This window comes from Haliotis asinina, chromosome 13 (assembly GCF_037392515.1).
Source record: "Haliotis asinina isolate JCU_RB_2024 chromosome 13, JCU_Hal_asi_v2, whole genome shotgun sequence".
Taxonomy (NCBI): Eukaryota; Metazoa; Mollusca; class Gastropoda; order Lepetellida; family Haliotidae; genus Haliotis; species Haliotis asinina.
Window position 1 is genome coordinate 16,630,740 of NC_090292.1, and position 23,812 is coordinate 16,654,551.

The 23,812-nt window shown below is 40.9% G+C and overlaps 1 protein-coding gene across 1 annotated transcript in view; it reads right to left on the reverse strand.

Moving 5' to 3' along the window:
• Positions 1 to 292: 292 nt before the first annotated feature.
• The window catches only part of LOC137260471 (glycoprotein-N-acetylgalactosamine 3-beta-galactosyltransferase 1-like), a 61,916-nt gene continuing 38,396 nt past the window's right edge, over positions 293 to 23,812 (reverse strand). The window contains exons 4-6 of the mRNA XM_067798137.1: positions 16,750 to 16,818; positions 7,378 to 8,039; positions 293 to 6,572 (exon numbers count right to left, since the gene is read on the reverse strand). Coding sequence (XP_067654238.1) covers positions 6,309 to 6,572; positions 7,378 to 8,039; positions 16,750 to 16,818 — 995 coding nt within the window. The 3' untranslated portion in view covers positions 293 to 6,308. The remainder of the gene's footprint in view (positions 6,573 to 7,377; positions 8,040 to 16,749; positions 16,819 to 23,812) is intronic.

Below are 23,812 nucleotides of genomic sequence, written 5' to 3' on the forward strand. Positions count from 1 at the left end.
GCCGCTGTAGTTGTGCAGCTGTAGTGGCAGTGCTGATGTAGTTGTGAAGCTGTAGTGGCAGTGTCGCTGTAGTTGTGCAGCTGTAGTGGCAGTGCTGATGTAGTTGTGTAGCTGTAGTGGTAGTGCCGCTGAAGTTGTGCAGCTGTAGTGGCAGTGTCGCTGTAGTTGTGTAGCTGTAGTGGCAGTGTCGCTGTAGTTGTGTAGTTGTGTAGCTGTAGTGACAGTGCCGCTGTAGTTGCACCTGTAGCAGGACATCGTAGGTAGCTTGAGAACAAACAGGCTAAACAATAAAGAAGCAAGTATCTTTATTAACACATAATTCTTGTTCGGTCACACTGCTTAACACATCCGTGTAAACTCCATAATACAATGTGAGACAAATGAGTGTATAAATATAACAATTTAAATATGAAAATTTAACCACATAAGCCATGGCAAGAAAATCCTTTGGTGCGAGTATTGATTATAACACATACTACTCAACAAAAGTTAAGGATCACCGTCTTCTTTCATAGGGACAGATACGCCGGGGTGATATGAAAGGCCAGAGTGCTTAACATCTTTTGAGTGGCATCCTTCAATATTTGTGACCAGATCGAAGGGGCAGCTTGGTGGTTAAAGCGCATGTATTTGCTTGGCACAGCGAGGACCCAGGTTTCATTCCCCGTGGGAGCACAATCAGTGATGACAATTTTCAGTGATTACGTTGGCATCTTTTAACATCTGGATACTGCGACCGGCTGGAACTTCAATACCGGTCATTCGATTGTACCGCTCAAGTTATCACGCACTGCGCACGGGACCATGTACTCGAACAACCAATCAGAACTGTAGAGGACACCGCCGTGCGTCAATGTCGCTATAATTAGACTGGGGTTTTCCAAAACTACTATTTTATATTTGACAACATTTCGATGTTGTTGTGAAAAAGTTGTCCTTTTTGTCATATAACTGACGGCTGTAATTAGAAATTAACTTTTAAATTTGCCGGACTCGACGACAGCATTTGGAATTACCGACAATTCTACTTTATATAGGTGTATACCGGAATACAGAACCACTGGAATATTTGATGTCCTCCACCACGGATTGCTCAACCATTGCTAAAGCGCCCGAAAAGACCTTACTAAGTTTACACGTATTACCTCGGGACAACATTTGATATTTTGGGGTTTTTACAGGAAAGGTTTACGACACCTTTAGAAATAATTCAGCGCGGCGGAGACACGAAAAATTGGCTCACATAGATCTTATGAGGGGAATCGAACCTGGCCATGTACATGGACAAACCAATAGTCTACCTATGAGGCTAGTCTGATACTGATTGGCAGAATGTGGAAGCTCGATTAGAGTCAAAGTAATATGTGACTTTGACCAAGTGATTGGAAGTAGGGTAATACTGTATATTTTGTGGCTGCTAAAACAGCACTATTTCAAGAATAAAAAATACTTTAAATGTAATATACCTGGAATGTCGTAGAGGTGTGCTACTTTGTTGAATCAAGAGGGTTATACAGAGAATCCTGACACAAATACGGGAGACAGCTTCGTAATGCATGCGATTCAATCCCATTGTCAGTTTGAATTCGATGTACTCTTGGTAACCCGCTATCATTGGGATTACATCTTCTTATAGTCTGTTTGCAGTGTACACGTGTCAATGAAGTTCACATCAAACGAAAGTGTAAACCGCGTAAAGTAAAATTAAATAGTTCCAGCTTTAGAACAATCATAATACAATATCTAAACACTTACGACAGCGACACCAGACGAACACTTTGTGGAGCTGGACGACCATCGTCATAGCTCCATGAGGCCCGACCAATTTAATTTCTTTTACGGATCCACCGGTCGTATTTTTTCAAAAGTAGGTAAAAAAAACCCCAAAAATTAATTTTCCCCGCTCATTAAAATAAATCTTAATTTAAATGAGATACCAAAAAAAATAAGTCAGAATTGAACTGAGTGTGAAACCTAAACTCACTCAACTTACAGTTAGTTGGTGTACACAAAGTAAAATAGTTACCATGGAAACTCATAAGAGTTTTTGCACTGACAGGTGATTTTTTAAAAACAGTTTCTTTCCTGGCTTTATACTTTCCAATTACAAAAATCCGTAAAACAAGAAATGGAATTGGTCTGGTCTGATGATCATAATTACATGACGAATGGAACTGATGTGAGGTGGAAATGCATCCCTGATTAATCTCAATTACATCAGATTCCGTATACATAATTGAAGTCTCATTAAAGACCAATAACCTATAGGTCAAGGGAACGGTAAAACACCTATTGGAGATACAGAATCGGGAATATGAGAAAGGTAAACAGGAAGACGCAGACAAGAACACGACAAGGTCGTTAGTGCGGGGGTGCACGCCGCACTCAGCAATATGCCAGCTATATGGTCTGTGAATAATCGAGTCTGGAACAGACAATCCAGTGGTCTACAGCATGAGCATCGATCTGAGCAACTGGGACCCGATGACATGTGACCGGGCCTGACCACCCGATCCCGTTAGTTGTCTCTTACGACAAGCATTGTGGATGTTTAAGGCAAGCATGGGTTGCTGAAGACCTACTCTATCCTGGATCTTCACGGGTTATGGGGTTAAAGGGCTGAGACCGAAGTAATGAATCATGGAAAAGGGGATCACAAGATAGTTCTCCAAGACATTCATATTATAACACACGAGTGAAAGATCAAAACGATATGTTGAAACATGTGATCAAGATCACGTCAGACTCGAATCATTTAAAAAGACGTTTTTCGCTACTGGCTAGGATTGAGAAGAGCCGTAAAATGTGCTTAGCATGGGTTGGAAGCTGAAGGAATAGTAACGACAACTCAGACATTATACAACTTGCAGTAAGGAAAAACACGCGACCCATCGGAATGAGAAAAGAATACAATCATGCAGCATAAATTAAATACCAGGGCCCCGTTTCACAAAACTCTCGTAAGTTTAAGATCTCGTAACTCCTCTCGCAGCATTCCCACTTCCTATGTTACAGTATAGGAGGTACGAAGGCTACGAGAAAAGTTACGAGATCTTAGGCTTACAAGGGTTTTGTGAAACGGGCAGGCAAACATCAAGAACCTTCATCACATTTTGAATTACCTGAGTGTGCCAAGTAGGCGTGCCTATTGAGGCAGGAGGGGTCGTTGTTGGCATGGGTACAACAGATATGTACCCCAGGTACGTATATGTATACATTGATGTACATATGTAATACAATTGGAATAGTTTTTTTTTTCACTGCCTGAATTGTCTAATATGAAGTCATTTCCCAGAATAATGCATGGGATTTCAGTGGGTCGAACCACTCTCACTCAGTTCATGTGTAAACGTTTACAGAATCTAGTTAAGAACATTAGATTGAAGTAAGTGGCTATATCTACACTAGTGAGTCTAAACCTTTGATGGGTATTATATTCAAGCAAGTGAGCCCTGTTGTCTGTAACACACACCAGTCGTGGGGCTATGTTTATCTCAAAGTCCACTACATATACTTACAATATCATTGCATTAAAAACGATATCAGCAGGGCCCCATTTCACAAAGCATCTCAGCTCCACTGTCTAGACTAGACAGTGGAAAAGGCAGCCCTGACTAGACTTTATAGACTAGATATTTTGTGAACCCTAGCCATCGGAATATTCCAAAACTTAATTTACAACCAGGGACACATATCATGATTATCACTGCTCTTTCACATAACACAAACAAGTGAAACAACAGACCAAGATATGTATAACAAGTAGTTTCCGATCTTCTTCTACATGTTTCAATATTGTATCTTCTGGGAGAAGTGTATACAGTTAAACAGATTGAAGCGACGTCATAACATTCTGTTTAACTGAAATCACTTCACCCTCAAGATACAATACTGAAACATGTAGGAGAAGATCCTCGTGGTTTTATCAATTCGGAAACTACTTGTTATAAATGTACTACTATACCCTCGATATACCCGGGATATATATATCATGATCACATGACTAGCAGATTAAACAAAGTAATATGTTTTTCCTTCATTTTTAAAAGGGTACACTGCCTTTGAAGATTTAGACAAAACTAAGAGTCACTTCTTTGAATTCATGGTTAAGATATTGAACAAATTGAAATTGTAGGAACACAATAATCATTAGGTGACTGCAAGACTAATTTGCCAGTTCCCCATCAGGGCCTGTTGCTGCCTTCAGGCCTTAAAACAGGCCCTGAATGAAATCGGCAGGCCCAATTTGTGTAAGTCAAACCTAACTAGACTTCATACTGGTTCTACAAAGTCAGTTTGCCAAGCCTACAGCACAGATAAGCTTCTATTTGTTGAAAACTGGTGCTGACATTCACATGCACAAAGCGCTGAAATACCAGGAAGTGAAACTGGAAGTTATCATGACATGAAGGATCATTTGTGAGTCACATATGATAAAAAAGAAAACAAAAATATGGAAAAAGTTAAAGATACAAATAACAATTTACTGAACGCCAAAAGGGCCTGCAAATGTTTGAAACTGTGGCCCATACACTAACATCCACGGCCCACCTGCACAAAGCAATCTTAGCACTACGACTATCTTAACCCTATGCTGGAGCAAAGGAGTTATGATCATTGTAGCGTTAAGATCACTTTGTGCAGGTGGGCCCAGCACTGGGTCTCCAGGCCGATGATTATCTCAAATGCTGCACTGAAGCAAGTTGGATACATATGGTTGTAAAAGCTTGGTAGGGATCTTTTCCAACCAAATCACAAGGGGGTTAGTATTGTATGAGATCTTCCTGATTGTCAATAAACCACCATGACTAGTTTTCATGTTGATTTGAGTTTGTGGTGAATGTAGAGTGTGAGGTCATTTGAGTTTTGTGATATCAAGAATGAGACAAGATCCAGAGGTGCAAGGTTGTGACCTTATTCATTTTCTGATTCATATGTTGTCAAGTGGGGTTTGTGTCTGTGGTGGTTTCGGCTGTGACATCTGAGACAGAACTATGGGTAGGGAATGGGTGGGTGAGGGTGAGGGGGTTACACAGAGACACATGTTTTTCCTATTATTTTTTCTAGGCAGTGGGGTAGCATAGTGATGAACGTGTTTGCTTATCATACCAAAGACCCAGGTTTGATTCTGCACATGTACAAAGTGCGAAGACCATTTCTGGTGTCCCCTGCCATAGCATTGCTGGAATATTAAGAGAACCAGTTGGAAACGTCACTCATTCAACTCATCAGCCACCGAACCATTCACTCACTCACTCACTCACTCACTCACTCACTCACTCACTCACTCACCCAACCAACCAACCAACCAACCAACCACCCAACCAACCAACCAACCACCCAACCAACCACCCAACCACCCAACCAACCAACCAACCAACCAACCAACCAAAGCCCATCCGCCCACCAATCCACTCACTCAACACTCAACAACAAACATGATAACACTCATCAGAAATTGGCCCAACCACCAACATAATCCTTCTACTATAAACCTAAAGTGTGCTTCTCACTATATATTAGGTCATTTCTTGTTTTCCCAGTGTAACCGCATTTGAGGTTTTTGTTTTGGAGGGACAGGTTTTACTTTTCGTTAGTAAGGCCGCTTCCCGGGGTTTACTGTCCCTAACTTTAGATGAACATCAACATTCAAATGATACATGAGTGTTTGAAATCAACTGAAAAATATCATACAAGATTAAAATCACAATACAAAGTTTTTCTGAAGCGGGAACCACAATTCTCTCATCCGTAGGCAGACGCTCTACCGTACGCCCATCGGGCCGACGAGGGTGGAGGGGTTAAATTATCTATTTATAGTTAAATAAATTAAATTGAATTGATTTTATGTGTGCTTCAGTTATTGTTATGTAGCTTCATGAAATGATGATGTACATTGTAATTATCCATTGAATGCCCAGTTAGGCCAAAGAGAGTTATGTCCACATATCCTATTTTCTGTTTTGTATAAGACGACATACAACAAACAATCTCGATGAGCATAGCCACCCAAACATTCATATACTGTGAACATAGCGTGACCCGAATCCAACTACTCTGGGTGAAATGGTGGATGACTACGTTTTAACACCGCTTTTAGCAATATTTCAGCAATATGGAGGCAGAGGACACCAGAAATGGGCTTTGCACATTGTTGCCATTTGGACAATAATACCTGTGCCTTCAGCTTGAAGAGTGGACGCCTAAGCAGTTAGGCAATCCAACTGCCCCCAACTCATACTGTAATGTGTTTTGGCTTTAGATGGGGCTCTGGAATGTGTTTTAATGGGGGAAAGGGGTGGAGTCGATCATGTCCATCTGTGATTATATTCAGGATCCTCCTGAGGTACAAAGTTAGGAGCAGCAAAATATTTATGTATTGGAAACACCTCATCTTTACTTTGGTGTTTTATGAAGGAGATCTTCTTTGTGAAAATATCCTGAAGTTGGTCTGCTGGCAAGTCTCCGATGCCGTAGACTGAGACCCTGTAGAGGAGGAAGTTGATGATGTACATCATGTGGGAGGAGACATAGTGGAAGCTGATGGAGAACTGGCTGCAGCACTCCGGACCCTGGAACAGATGACAGTGTTATACAGTGATGTCAATCTAGACCCTGGAACACATGACAGTGTTATACAGTGATGTCAATCAGGACCCTGGAACAGATGACAGTGTTATACAGTGATGTCAATCTAGACCCTGGAACACATGACAGTGTTATACAGTGATGTCAATCTAGACCCTGGAACACATGACAGTGTTATACAGTGATGTCAATCTGGACCCTGGAACAGGTGACAGTGTTATACAATGATGTCAATCTAGACCCTGGAACACATGGCCATGTCATACTATGATGTCAATCAGGACCCTGGAACAGATGACAGTGTTATACAGTGATGTCAATCTAGACCCTGGAACACATGACAGTGTTATACAGTGATGTCAATCAGGACCCTGGAACAGATGACAGTGTTATACAGTGATGTCACTCCAGACCATGGAATAGACAACACTGTTGTACAATTACGTCGCTCAGGACCCTGGAAGAGACAAAAGTGTTGTACAGTTGTGTCACTCTGGACTCTGGAACAGACAACAGTACTGAACAGTGATGTCACTCTGGACTCTGGACCCTGGAACAGAGAAGTGTTGTACAATGGTGTCACTCTGGACCCTGGAACAGAGAAGTGTTGTACAAATGGTGTCACTCTGGACCCTGGAACGGAGAAGTGTTGTACAACGATGTCACTCTGGACCCTGGAACAGAGAAGTGTTGTACAACGGTGTCACTCTGGACCCTGGAACAGACAGCAATACGAGACAGCAATACCGTACAATGTTCCTATGGACCCTGGAACTAGTCCATACTTACTGCCTGAATTGGTGATGCAGGATAATCCTTGAGATACCAAGGTAATGGGCCAATCAGATGCTGTTCGATACTTTGAGGATGAAACGCGTCTCTTCCAAACTTGTCATATGATACATAGGCTTTGACGCCTAACGTTTCCATGCATCGGCCAACATCCACATCCTCATCAGGACCATCAGTTGCGCATCCTCCACTGAAACCTCTCTCTACCACTAAGCGCAACGCCTCCCTACTTAACACATAGCTTCCACCTCCACTCATATAACCATTGTGAGCAAGCACCTTGAAATGGTATCCAATATATGCAGAGCTATTTGGGTCAAATTTGGATAAAAGAAAACGTAGGTTTTCCATGATAATGAAACTGTCATCGTCTGCTTTTAAAATCCAGTCATAAGAGTCTCCATACTGTTTGTATGCTTGTTTCAGGGCGTGCATGGTTTTGGCAGTGAGGTGTGACCGACCATCTGAGATGTTCAGCGATATATGTGGGTACTTGGAACGGTGATAAGTAAACACGAACAGCAGCTTGTTGCATCGTGATCCCCACGTCGCATTCACTGCATAAACTTTTGAATCTTCGTTCTTCACAGTTGTTGGTACAAGACAAAGAATGCGAACTTTTTCCTGTAGGCCCCGTGACACAGTGTCATTCATCAAAACTGCAAGGAAATCAAATCTTGGATTATCTAAGGTAAGATAACTTGAAATGGGATTCCAAAATCATTGTGGTGAGATAAGGTGACGTGAAATGTGACAAACATCAGTAAAGTGAGGTGAGATACATAGGGGTGAAATGGGATGTTAACATCAGTGAGGTGAAACAAGGTAAAGTGAAATGACTTTCTATCATTACTGGGGTAAGGTGAGACAAGGTGAAGTGAAATGACCTTCTAACATCACTGGGGTAAGGTGAGACAAGGTGAAGTGAAATGACTCTCTAACATCACTGGGGTAAGGTGACTAAAGGGGGACGATGACATGCCAACCAATCTCATTAGTTGCCTCTTACGACAAGAAGAATCGCCTTTTACAGCTTGTCCAGCTTGACCCGATCAAATACTAAGAATACATTGCGTGACAGTGTCACAACTGCTTGCGTCTATTATTCTGAAGTGGCGCACCTTTGTCAGGTGAATGTCAACATGTCCAAACAGCCAAAACAAGGACAAGGTTGCTGTTTGACATCTCAGTGTCGAAAAATTGTCAGCAACGTCTACGCTTCCTTTAAACAGTTAGATACTGATGGTTTAATGTTTCATGCACAACCCCAATCATAAGATTGTTTGGGACAACACCAGGACACTAGTTAGGAACGCAAATGACTTCAAAAGACGCAAGCTCCTAGAATCCATTGCAATCAAGCAGAACAAGCCCTCAATCAACAGAGACGGTGGTGTTTACCTACCCAATGCATGGAACCACCTTATCCTCAGTGACTAACCTTTATCCAAACTTCTTTACCTGTAACTCGTTAACCTAATCAATACAAGCCTGATACTGCTGGTTTAATGTTTCTTATTTCGTGTTTTAGGCAGCAAGGAGCAGCAGTGAATGGGATTCTGAAAGTAAATTTATTACTCGCCCATTGAAGATACTGCAATGTAATATTTTTACGGCAATATTGCACTAGTGTAACACCGCTTGATGTATGACGTCAAAATGGTTCAAATTTGTGACGTCACAATGCTAATGCCGATGTCGCAATTTTACTAGACCTTGCTTGACTCGCGGAAAGCTGAGAGTCCTCACACTGTAGGGAATTTCGCAGCAGTTTCTGTCAATTTATGTTGGCGAGTAATAAACAGAATACTAAACTTGCTTCCGTGAAATATCATTTTTATTAAACTCGTTAAAGATTTAGTATCAAACTCGCTTTTGCTCATTTGATACCAAATCATTAACTCGTTTAATAAAAATGGTATTAAACGGAAGGTCATTTAGTATCCTCTATGACTTTACGTTGTAAAGTTAGTAAACCAATCTAGATAGCTTATGACTGCAAACCCATTCAATTAAAACATCAACTTTTTGTGTTTTTTTCAGAAGAGTTGTTTTCCAGGACATGTTCTCTAACGAAACCCTTTGTGCATGTAGAGTGGCTGATTTCAAGCTGAACAGAGTGGAGTTACATTTCTTTCCTGTGATATCAATCTCACTTCCTTTTATCCACATCGTACATAAATCTGTTATAGATTCTACTTCAGGACAGCCATGTCCAAATATTTCTAAAGACTAAAACTATGTAGCCAGGCTATATGATATTTAGTTATTATTATTCAATCTGCAAATCCTGATCTTATCACTACCGCAGAGTACATTGTTTTGTCAGCTATCTTGTTCCTCTTTGTCACACCCATTAATCATATATACGACATTTATGGCCTTTATTGGTCATCCTCCTTGGCTGTGTCAGTCATCACAGCAACTGTAGAAGGAAGTGCTATTGTATCTCTATCTGTCCATTGTTGAATCTGTGCCTGTCCATTGTTGTTGAAAACTGTATATATGAGCTCACATCTGTACTGATTGTGAGTGTGGAATCCAGTATTCTGACTGTCTGTGTAGGGACGACCGCACGCATGATATGCTGCTTGCAGGAAAGGCCCTGGGGTTAAGCTGGAAGTCCCCTCACCTCATTCATGAATACTTGTTTGTCATGTCTTATGAAACCAACTAAAGAAGTTCAAACTAAACTATGCCTTCGTCTTCATCAACATATTCATTTGTCTTCGTCAATCTAATGTTCATCTTGCAACATATGTCATATTTGGGATTTCACTTTCTTAGTAAAGTACAAATTCTAGTACTTTTTTCGGTTGAGTCCCATCCGGGATTCGAACCCGCACCCTCAGAGTCAGGCACCTAATCGCCAGCACACAAAGTCAGCCGCCTAGCCCGCTCAGCCACCGCGACTTCCACTGACAAGTAATCCACCCAGTCACCCCCAGTAGAACTTGTTCACCTAGCTTCAATGCTGCTGTGTAGTAAGTGTTCGAAATGAATTTTTTTATCAAGTAGCAGGTACTTGCTACCAGGTTGAAAAATAAACAACAAAATCCCTTACCTGGCAGCAGCATTCTTCCATATTACTTCCGATAATTAATATTTTTATTCACGACTACATTGAACCTTCATTTTCACAGTGAAGAAAAACAGGATAATTGAATTTCATTAACAAATGAAACATTCATTTTGATTGATGTACTGTTGATACGAAAACACAAACACAAAATACATTATCTGATCTGTTCATAACCTGGTAAACATCGAGGGAGGGAGGGGGGATTAAAATACCAGTATCAAAAAGTTTACGAGTAAAAGAAGGTAGTAATATCTTGCTACTGTGTTTTTTTTCAGTTAACAAAATAGGATTTGAAATAGCAAATTTGCTACCTCAAGGCATTAATTCAAACCCTGTGTACTGAAAACTTACTTACTAATTATCATCTTATTGAACATCAAACTCACAAATTGTATAAACGCTATTCTAATCACAATCAATCACTCTTTACATCAGCCCTCTCTGCTACAATAACTTTCACATATCCTATGTACATCAACCTTGTTAACTGTATTTACTCAGCAGGCAGTAATGTATATATTCTCCATGTTTCAAATTGTCGTATTATATGCTTGTTATCGATGTCAGTGCCTACACTGAAACGTCTCACTCATTGCAATAAAGAAGTTGACTATCCATATAACTTGGTTTTCCTTCATCTTTACAACTTCTAAAATGCCTCAAAGAAGTTACATGGGTGAACAAAGTTATGGGATGTCAAAGTTATCCTTAACAATCTTATAACAAAACAGGTGCTAGCAGACTAGCATGACGCTATCAACACCTTCGGCGTCAAAGTTAGCCTTAACAATCTTATAACAAAACAGGTGCTAGCAGACTAGCATGACGCTATCAATACCTTCGGCGTCAAAGTTATCCTTAACAATCTTATAACAAAACAGGTGCTAGCAGACTAGCATGACGCTATCAACACCTTCGGCGTCAAAGTTAGCCTTAACAATCTTATAACAAAACAGGTGCTAGCAGACTAGCATGACGCTATCAATACCTTCGGCGTCAAAGTTAGCCTTAACAATCTTATAACAAAACAGGTACTAGCAGACTAGCATGACGCTATCAACATCTTCGGCGTCAAAGTTAGCCTTAACAATCTTATAACAAAACAGGTACTAGCAGACTAGCATGACGCTATCAACATCTTCGGCGTCAAAGTTAGCCTTAACAATCTTATAACAAAACAGGTACTAGCAGACTAGCATGACGCTATCAACACCTTAGGCGTCAAAGTTAGCCTTAACAATCTTATAACAAAACAGGTACTAGCAGACTAGCATGACGCTATCAACACCTTCGGCGTCAAAGTTAGCCTTAACAATCTTATAACAAAACAGGTGCTAGCAGACTAGCATGACGCTATCAACACCTTAGGCGTCAAAGTTAGCCTTAACAATCTTATAACAAAACAGGTACTAGCAGACTAGCATGACGCTAACAACACCTTCGGCGTCAAAGTTAGCCTTAACAATCTTATAACAAAACAGGTACTAGCAGACTAGCAAGACGCTATCAACACCTTCGGCGTCAAAGTTAGCCTTAACAATCTTATAACAAAACAGGTACTAGCAGACTAGCATGACGCTATCAACACCTTCGGCGTCAAAGTTAGCCTTAACAATCTTGTAACAAAACAGGTACTAGCAGACTAGCATGACACTATCAACACCTTCGGCGTCAAAGTTAGCCTTAACAATCTTATAACAAAACAGGTACTAGCAGACTAGCATGACGCTATCAACACCTTCGGCGTCAAAATTAGCCGCACATCACCTTCATGTCCATAGCAAAATTTTAAAATGTCGACTTCGTGTACATAAACCATGAGATATGTGATTTTAACATCAATGAGTTGAGGTGAGATAACTTGGGGTGCAATGTGATTCAGTGAAGTGAGAAATGGTGACGTGAAATGATTTCCTAACATAGCATGCAAGAGCAGAATACAGTGCAGTCGAATATTTTTACGGCAATATTACCCTCGTGTAATACTGCTAGATGTATAACGTCATAATGATTCACAGTCATTGTCCTAACACTGTAGGTCATTTATCCACAGTTTCTACCAATTCATGTTGGAGAGAAATAAACAGAATACTAAACTCGCCTCCATGAAATACTATTTCCATGAAAGGGGCAGTAGTGCAGAGCAAATTTCAGTGGACTGCTTGTTCCTTTTGTTATTGTGTTACTCCTGTGAGTACACTAATGACATCCCAGAATTCGTGACTGGTTTGTGATCTCTGCTGTGTAGCCCATATGCACAATTGAGAGTTTAATTATAGACAGATCAACTACGGTGAAGTCATTTTTACTTCATTACAAATGTATTATGAAAACAAACGAAACACTTTGAGGGTTAATCATCTGCCAGTAGTAGAAATGGTAAAAACCTATTAGGACAGAAAAATAACAAAACCAATGTACGTCTTTATATTTTGTCTCATAACCATAATTAGTTTATTGTCATATTTGTATGATTTTGAAAATTAATAAAAGAAGACACGGTTTGCTTATACTTATAGTAATTTTCTAACATGACTGTAACATTTGAACATTGTGTAGACAGCCAATGTGGATCATATTTCACACATGCCCTACGCCCCATCTAGTGCATGTTTTCTGTCATATAGGTTCTGCTGAATGCTACAACAAATAAATTAAAACAAAATGCAAATAATGAATTTAAAACAGACTAATTTTATAGCAACAATGTCAGACTACTACCTTGTTCAGGAATGTATCCATCAATATCCACATAAAAGACCGAAAGCACCCCCAGCCGCCCCTCACAGACACGCTGAATTCTTATAATTCTCGTGTCGGGCTATTAATATGGAGAGAGTGACAATCATGGCCGATCAGCTGACCATGTGCGCCTGTAAAGGGGGGCTACTAGTGGGCTAGCGTATTTTACGTCCGCTTCTTTTAGAAGGGAACTTCAAGGGATTTTAGGTATTCCATTACCTTCGCCACGGAGGAGGAGATAAGCAATTAAGCATGAGTCAGGATAAGGAAAAATTGTTGTTTTTATGCTCGCACTTTACGAGAGGGTGTAGTCAATATAGAATGGTAATATACACACATAAACACCACTTTTTGACAAATCTGCTGAGGAAGATAAATCTATCAGTATGTTGTTTCAAAGGCATTTAGAAGTTGGAGGAATCAAACTAAAAGTGCTTTATGGTTCAACTTCTTTATTATACTGTCACAACGTTTCGAGACAGATTCTAGTCTCTTCTTCAGGTGAAGTGAGGGTAAAACTAAAGGGTTGTTGTATATACACACATAACAGTAGACTGATAACAATGGGTAACAAGATATACAGGTTTCTATTAATTGATGTACAGGCTTCGATTGATAGATGTACAGGCTTCAACTTATGTACAGGCTTCAACTGATTGATGTGCAGGCTTGTGTTGATTAGGTGAACGAGTTACAGGTAAAGATGTTTGGATAAAGATTAGTCACTGAGGATAAGGTGGTTCCATGCATTGGGTAAGTAAACACGGCTGCAGACAAAGGGAAAGCCACAGTTATCATGGACACTCCAGAATTCACACAGCTAGTAGACAAGACCCTGGAAGACCCCACAACTTACAAACCTCTAAAGAAAGACCCTACAGCCAAACTAGAGAGACAGCTAAAGAAAACTCTGAAGACCCTCCATACCAACCGAGAAATCAGTGATTCCATATTCAACCACCTCAATCCCAACAACTCCCAACCGCCATATGCCCGTGCCACTGTCAAAATACATAAGAACCCTGTAAAGACTAGAATCCTTGTGTGCTCTAGAGGATCTGTCTACTACAACACGGCCCAACATCTATCCTGCATCCTAGCCCCACTGGGAAAAACTGGCAGCTCCTTTGTGAAAGATTCGGCATCCCTCGTACAGCAACTGAGAAACACCAGTGACACAAAAAAGTTAGTCAGCTACGACGTGGTAGACCTATTTACCAATATACCCATCAAAGAAGCCATTCACATCCTATCTACTAAACTGGAAACATCTCTACCAGACCTAGACACCAAACTCACAGCCCAAAGCATCGTCGATCTCGTAAGTAAATGCTTCGAGACTTCATATTTCAACTGGAATGGCCAGCTCTACCAACAGATCCATGGATTGCCAATGGGATCCCCTCTATCACCACTACTGACAGAAATATACATGATTGCCTTTGAAGACACTGCCCTGAAAACTGCACCATTCACCCTAAAGCATTGGTTCCGCAAAGTAGATGATGTCCTAGCTCTCCTGGACGACAACCAAGATCCAGAGGCCCTGCTGCAACAACCTTCCAAGACCTTAACGAGTACCCACCCCATCTAGTCAGCAACACCATCACCAAGACCCTGAAAGAAACTCCCAAGTCAACTAAACCAGAACCTTCCCCCATCAGGATTAACATACCATACCATGGCCAGATAAGTCATCGCATCAGCCGTCTCATCAAGAAAACAACAGGAATAGACGTCACCTTCCGTAGCGACACCAACCTGAAAACGCTACTATCAGCTAATGGACGTGGGCCAACAACACCTAAATGCAACAACCCATCAGGATGCATCTACCAGATCCAATGCAGTTGTAAAGAGACATATATAGGTGAAACTGGTCGACCACTGGCTATCAGGTTAAAAGAACACAAAACATCAGTTCAAAATTTGGATCAGAAGTCTGCTGTATGTGAACACATCATGCACAACCCCAATCACAAGATTGTTTGGGACAACACCAGGACATTAGTTAGGAACGCTAATGACTTAAAAAAACGGAAGCTCCTAGAAGCCATTGCAATCAAGCGGAACAATCCCTCAATCAACAGAGACGGAGGTGTTTACTTACCCAATGCATGGAACCACCTTATCCTCAGTGACTAATCTTTATCCAAACATCTTTACCTGTAACTCGTTCACATAATCAACACAAGCCTGCACATCAATCAGTAGAAGCCTGTACATAAGTTGAAGCCTGTACATCTATCAATCGAAGCCTGTACATCAATTAATACAAACCTGTATATCTTGTTACCCATTGTTATCAGTCTACTGTTATGTGTATATATACAACAACCCTTTAGTTTTACCCTCACTTCACCTGAAGAAGAGACTAGAATCTGTCTCGAAACGTTGTGACAGTATAATAAAGAAGTTGAACCATAAAGCAATTTTAGTTTGATATCAGTATGTTATCAGTTAATCCTTTGATCGATGTTTGTTTTTGTAATTCAGCTGATAAACCCTCTTGCATCACTTGTATGTACATTTTACATACATGTCATACATCTGCCTAATCAGACCTTAATTTCTAACGTTGAGTATTTACTCCAGATAGGGAAAATGCCAAATGGGAACTGACAACAAATAACATTTGTAGGTTTATACCAACATACACCGGTTACAGGAAGGGGGAAGTAATCACTGTATTGCATGCAGCCTTAAAATACTTATAGGCCGAAACTGTTTTGAGGGTACCAACAGAACTTTGTTGTTATAAAAAATACATATGAGCACATAAAAGCATTTGCTGTGTACTTGAGTATTATCGGTTTTTACATAAAAAAATTTCAGATTTTTCTACCAATGGCATGGTTGCTGTTATTAGTTTACTGATTCAAATAAATCAAATGTGAGTTTTTATTATCATAGATAACACCCCAGGGGCGTAGCTACCAAACATTACTCATGATATTTGCTATGAAAGGTGGGCCAACCCTCAATACTATCTAAACATAAAGCTTTGCAATCTGTTGGCCTCATACGACATAAATGGCTTGCAGACATCATATTTTCACAAGACATGATTTAATATCAAGGTAAAAAACACAGAAACAAGATCCAATTGGATCAGTCAGTATACAATCCAGGCATTAGGTAAAAACCTCCAACTGCTGGGATACTTTATTACAATCAGACAAGGAATAATGGGGATATTTTCAAATAATGGCTTGTTATGGGCATCCACCCCTCTCACTGTTTACGGTGAAGAAATTCTGCCAATATGGACAGTAGCCCAGTCCCCGTGTCCGTCACGGTCATGGGAGCAGGTGCTGACCAACTTGCAGCTTGGGTTCGTAACTGGACCGTTCACGAGAAACATTAATCACTCCACATTAGTGCCCATCAAGTTTTCGCTCATTTGATAGCAAATCTATCTCATTTAATAAAAATGGTATTACGTGAAAGGTCGTTTAGTATCCTCTATTTGTTTCATTTATACAGGGTTATACATTTACAAAAGTGAAAACAATGCCCCTGATAAGTGAGGATGATGCACTTACTGTTCCTCATTGATGAGTCTCGCCATGTAATTCCAGCTGTGTCGCGGACCCTCAGTCCCAAAAATATCACTGCAAAAGAAACACAAATCTTTGACCTGTTCCAATTAAGAATGACACAAATCTTTGACCTGTTCCAATTAAGAATGACACAAATCTTTGACCTGTTCCAATTAAGAATGACACAAATCTTTGACCTGTTCCAATTAAGAATGACACAAATCTTTGACCTGTTCCAATTAAGAATGACACAAATCTTTGACCTGTTCCAGTTAAGAATGAACATACAAAAGTTTATCTCACCTTGAATTATAGTATACAGGGAGACAACTTTCTTTAAATATATTACAAGTACCAGTAATCTTGTTTGCTTGTTGTTCAACACCATTCTCTTCCCACAGAGGTTACTCCTGTCATATCTTCCTACGTAACCTCTGTTCTAATACGGCCCTTTCATGGTGCGAGTGTTCAAGACTCGCGATTGGAGGCGTTTAGATTTAGTTGTGCAATCAGAGGCATTGTTTCAAGAGTGATCATTCGCAAGATCTCGGTAATTTCCAAATGCGTCAGGAAAACTTGCCACTTTTTGTTTCTACAAATACATCCTGGTGATTGATCCCTGCACTCTCTATTCCCAGTTTCTGATTTTCAGTTAAACATGAAATACTGAATCTTTTCCTCGCATGTTGTTGATGGGGCTGCCATATTGGAGCTAAGTCTATTTAACGCATGTTCTGATTGGATAGTAACAAGGGAGTTAATTCCTGTTGCGATATTTTGCCTCAAGGGGATTTCTCAATGGCCAGGAAATATGGACGTATTAGGACAGAGGTTATGTAGGAAGATATGACAGGAGTAACCTCTGTGGGAAGAGAATGTTTCAGCGCTTAACAAAGCAGTATTCAAGCTGTGAAAGGGAAGTCTATAAATAATCAAGTGTGGATCACATAATCCAGTGATCAACAGCATTAGCATCGATCTACACAATTGGGATACAATGATATGTGTCAACCAAGTCAGTGAGACTGACCACCTCATCCCATTAGTTGCCTCTTAACACTGAATACCAAGTCAATCCTGAGTCTTCACAAGGTGACCCAGTGTCAGGGTCATTGCCTCAACCCCTAACTCCACCTCATTATTCTATTTCCCATTGCCAAACCCCCTTCCCCCACCCCTTGCTCCATTTCCCATTGCCAAACCCCTTTCCTAAATCCCTTGCTCCATTTCCTATTGCCCACCCCCTTCTTCCACCGATTGCTCCATTTCCCATTGCACCACCCCCTTCCCCCACCCCATTATTCCATTTTCAATTGCCCCACTCCCTTCCCCCACCCCCTGCTCCATTTCCCATTGCACCACCCCCTTCCCCCACCCCATTATTCCATTTTCAATTGCCCCACTCCCTTCCCCCACCCCCTGCTCCATTTCCCATTGCACCACCCCCTTCCCCCACCCCATTATTCCATTTTCAATTGCCCCACTCCCTTCCCCCCCCACCCTGCCCCATTTCCCATTGCACCACCCCCTTCCCCCACCCCGTTATTCCATTTTCAATTGCCCTACTCCCTTCCCCCACCCCCTGCTCCATTTCCCATTGCACCACCCCCTTCCCCCACCCCATTATTCCATTTTCAATTGCCCCACCCCCTTCCTCCACCCCTTCTTCCATTTACCATTGCCCCAATGCCTTTTGCTCCCTTTGCCCATTTCCGCTAGCCCCATCCTATTCCTCCCTTCCCCCATTGCCCCTCCCCCTTCCTTCCCTCCAACCACTCCTCATTGACCCATCCCATTCCATGCCTCCACTGCCATCCCTCCCCCTTCCCCTACTCCCTCTTCCATCCCTTCCCCTTCCATCCCTCCCCCTTTCCCCACTCCCTATTGCCCCAGCCCCTTCCATCCCTCCCCCTTTCCCCACTCCCTATTGACCCAGCCCCTTCCATTCCTCCCCATTCCATCCCTCCCCTTCCATCCCTCCCCCTTTCCCCACTCTCCATTGACCCAGCCCCTTCTATCCCTCCCCCTTTCCCCACTCTCCATTGACCCAGACCCTTCCATCCCTCCCCCTTTCCCCACTCTCCATTGACCCAGCCCCTTCAATCCCTCCCCCTTTCCCCACTCCCGATTGACCCAGCCCCTTCCATTCCTCTCCATTCCATCCCTCCCCCTTTCCCTACTCTCCACCCTATTCCTCCTCTCCCCATTCCACACCTCCTTCCTTCTCTCACCCATCTTTACCCACATTCCTCCATTTCCCTTCATCTGCTCCTTTCTTCTCCTCCCCCTCCCCTCTCTTCCTCCTCTCTCCCCCTCCCCTTTCTTTCTCTTCTCTCTCGTTCTGCCATCTTTTACGACAAGAAACTTTAAAACTGATTTTTTTTCTAGTCAAATGATACAAAAGCATATATATAACATATCTAATTTTCACATATGAATTCTCTAAAAAGTGACAGCCAAAAGCGAGGATGACAGACTTCACGTTACCAGAGACCATATAATAGAGGGACAGCCCTCAAGCCAATGCGCGCAACCATCCGCGCTACAGCTTGTACTGGGCAGCCTGGAAGCTTCGAGGAACGTGTGTTCACCTCAGTCATAGATTTTGCGTATTTTCATAACAAAGGTAAGATTTAGTTTTTCTCATTTATTCTCATGTACATACATATATTTGTAAGAGTGCATCTGAGGTTTTTAGTGGTGCTAAAGCGTATACATGTCTTTGTATTTGATGAATGCTGTCATGTGTGATCGTTGGTCTGTGAGGACAATGGCGGCAGTGCAAAATCGGCGAAAGTCCCGATTTTGATTTTCAATAACAGCTACTAATTTTCAATACCAATCCTTAGTTACCGGGATGTAATAAAAGCAGATTAGATAAAGTTTGGTTTAGTGGTATTTATAAATCTGTGGAGGACGTATAATTCCTTATTTTGACTCCTGCAATACGACGAAATGTGAATGTTTTCTGAAATATTTACTCCACAACACTTGATTTCCGCATGCTTTCACAATAACAGCTTACTACTAGCATTTTTAAAATAAGTATGTGAACATTTACGGCGAATTCCTCTTTTGCTTGGTACTAAATTTATATGGCTATGATCGGTAGTTTATTTTTTATGATTTTTTACGTAAACCCGCATTTGCATCATGTACTGCACATTTCAGATACCATGTAGCAGACGACACAACATTAGTTTTGCTTATTAGTATGACCCGAATATATGTTTAATCAATTCTTCAAAAGTTTCGAGCACTTATGGGTTGTAAATAATTGTACATATTTCCATTTTGGTTCATTGTGATGATTATGCTTGTAGCAAATATCCTTATTTTTCATGAAATAATATATTTTTCTGTTTTGATCATTTTTCTTCTTAATGAAGTTTAATTATGATTTAAAGTACCTTATTCAACTTTATACTTATATCATTACACCAATCATTGCATAAACTTATTATTTTGTCTTGTAGATGCCCAGGAAAAAGAAAGTTCAATAAACAGTTCTTGATTGCAGGTAAGTAATAATGGAAGTAATATTCAAAATGGTGTCTCTGTTAACTAAGGGTGCACACCAAAGAAATCATTTCATTGGATGAAAAATTGTTGATAAAAAGTTGATAATTTGTAGTTATTGGTATTTATTTATTCTATAGGTATTTGTATTATCCGTTATCTGCAGAAAAAAAGTTTGAAATAACAAAATGTTTGCACAGTCAAGAATTAATTTTGCTTCTTTTCTTATGTAAGGAAAGATACAGTGTTAATTAAGTGCAATATTCCCATCTTGAGAGTAAGTAAACAGATCTTGTTTGAAAGAGCATTGACAACCAGCTATCATATAATTTCAACAAGTATTTAGAGCACTGAATTCATGTTATTTTTTCTTTAATATCAAAATTGTTCCTCTCCTTTTTTCAGTTCAATAGATGTACTGTGTGACAAACAATGGAAGTCATTCTTCACTGACCTCACCGATGAACGCGCAGACACCCCATGCCAGCAGGAACAGACAGATTATGATGGCTGTTCTGCCATTAATTCTGCGGTTTAGCAAAAACTGGGCAAAGATGTGAATAAGTCTGTGATGGCTGCTGACTTTCTATACAGGTGTGCATACCCTAAATAAAATCTTCCTGTATGCACATCAGATGATATATGATCCAAAGTACCTCTCGAGTGCTTGATAAGTATAGGAGAAAAAACGCCTCCGAAGTTTTGGTAGAGAATGTAAACCTGAGGGGTAGGGAAATCCCGAGGGGCGTAGCCCCGAGGGATTTCCCGACCCCCGAAGGTTTACATTCTCTACCAAAACTGAGGAGAAGTTTTTTCTCTTGCTTATAAACCGTCATTTTAAATATTGCGTTATAAGGAATTAGGACCTCACTATACCGCGAACATTCGGAATGACAGCAATGTCGCAACTCTAATGCACAAGTTAGAAAACGCACGGGATTTTCACGCAGTGCACGTGTTTTTTGTGAGTGAGTCAGTTATATACCACGTGGTTACTTGAATCCGCTCATTGCTAACCATGGCAAACCAGAGCGAAGACGAAATGTTTTTAACACAGTCGCAGTTTAAGAAAGATGATGACAATGCTGCTGCTGCTGATGATGATGATGATGATGATGATGATGATGATGATGATGATGATGATGATGATGATTTTCTGTTCCGTTTCGCGGCACCTTTGACTGAGGAAGATATTGAAAGGAAATTATCTCGATGTGTTCCAAGAACGACAAGGTACAAAAATGATTGGGCGAAAGGAGTATTCAGGCGATGGCAAGAAGAGCGTCGGACGAGGTCAATGGATGCAAACATCGCGCTGTCGTCGTCCGTCTTGACTGAAGACTTGCTGGATATGACTGCTAAAGATATAAATACAGCCCTAAAGTATTTCCTATTCGAGGCGAGGAAAGTGGACGGGACTTGCTACCCAGCTGTTACTGTGTATGGGCTATTCACGGCAATAGCGTCACACTTGAAAGCTAACAAATCTCCTTACAATCTGATGGAAGGCGAAGAGTTCCAGGACAGCAGACAGGCACTGGACGCATGCATGCGTGAGAGGTCCACAGCTGGTCTTGGAGCAGACGTGAGAAAACCTACAGAGGTGATAACTCGAGACGAGGAGAACACTCTGTGGGAGAAGGGGGCTCTTGGAGAAGGCACGCCGCAAAAACTCCTGGACACAGTCCTCTACTTAACTGGTGAGTTGCATTTTGCATTTGATTTCCCTGTCGAAAAGTCGGATATTAGCAATTTTGGCATTTACAATCAAACCTTCACATCGAAAATAAATGTGATTAACTGGAACAAAATGCCCGACTTCACTTTGAGGCAAACCAAACCAAACAAAGTTTGGATGGATATTTTGAATCCCGTGTTAAGACCAAAATAGATAAACATTATATAATTGTGTACGGAATTTTATTTTCCAGGACTTAACTTCGCCTTGAGAGGTGGAAAGGAACATCGGAGTTTAAGACTACACCAACAACCTCAGATTACAGGCCCACATACAGACCAGAACGGCCGCAGGTACCTGCAGTATGTGGAAGACGTCTCTAAGACAAATGCCGGGGGAGTGAAAGACAGGAAACTGCAGAAGAAAAAGGTGCGAGCGTATGAAAATACCAAGAACCCGGAACGATGTTATGTGCGCCTTTTCATGAAGTACAAGTCACTTTGGTATGTATTAGATGTTTTCTGATACATTTCTGATACATGTTATACATTCTTTAGATATACCACTCATTTAATCACATCATGCGGGTGACTTGACCCATACTGCATGTAAATTGTCTTATAATTTTACTCCCTGATGATGATTGCACGCATTGGTTTAGGGGCATATAAATGACAAATGCAAACATTTCATACTTAATTGATTCTATGTCAACACAATTTAACTTTCCAGCCTACCATCTTCAACTCGAGCAAATGCGTTTTACTTCACCCCGATGAAGAAACCTAAGGATGGAAAATGGTACCTAGAGTCGCCCATGGGCCACAACACAATCCAGACAACGGTGAAGAGAATATGTGCTGAAGCCGGAATTGAAGGAAGGAAAACGAACCACTCGCTCAGATGCACTGCTGCTACCCGTCTCTACGAGGCAAACATAAGCGAGCAACAGATTTGTGAACAAACTGGTATGTAACTCAATGAATATCTGCAAAACACGAATGAAACTTGAAGTGACTGGGCCAAATTGCAATTTGGCGATTTTAAATGCTAGAACTTGTGATGTCAACATGTGTTATGGTTAACATGCCAAGATCCGGGTTCGAATCCCAATGATGGCCCCAAGCAAAGCGATTACAATATCATATAAATTGCTTTTCAAACGGTTATGTACAATTTGAAATGACTTATCAAGATGAATTCTTTTATTGTAGGTCACAAAAGCGAGGCAGTGAGGGTTTACAAGAGAACCAGTGATCAACAACAAGCAATGGCGTCAGATGTTCTCTCATGTTCAGCTCCAAAGAAAACTCAGACGTCTGCGACAGTGTCGGTTCCTACTTCAGAGGGAGATTCCGGTACAACACAAACTGTCGCTCACGGAAGTGTTACAATGACGTTCAATTTCAATTAAAACACTGTTGTCAGAGTTTTTGTTTTTCCTTTCCTGTGAATGCAGATTTCGGTGGCTGATCGCTCCAAACCGGTACTTTCGGGACGAGGGTTTACTCCTAGTAAAACCTGGGAATAGGTTTTACTTAAATCTAGTTAAACCTATTCCCAGGTTTTACATTGGGAGTAAAACCTCTTACCGGGTATTGGTGCAAGTAGAAAGGATAATGACCATTAAAGGCAGTGATCAGAATTAGGTTTATAATGAGCTTTAATGGCAAAACCCATTGAACACATAGTGTAACTTTATTGTCACAATAACTATGAAATAAAAAAAGAAATTGACTGTCCCGATAACTTGGTTTTGTCTTCAACTATAAAATCGTTTGTGACATGGGAATCTCTACTAAGGGCGTTTACAGTTTGAATCAGATCATGACCAAGTATTGAACCTGACTGTGATGCATCCATCATAGG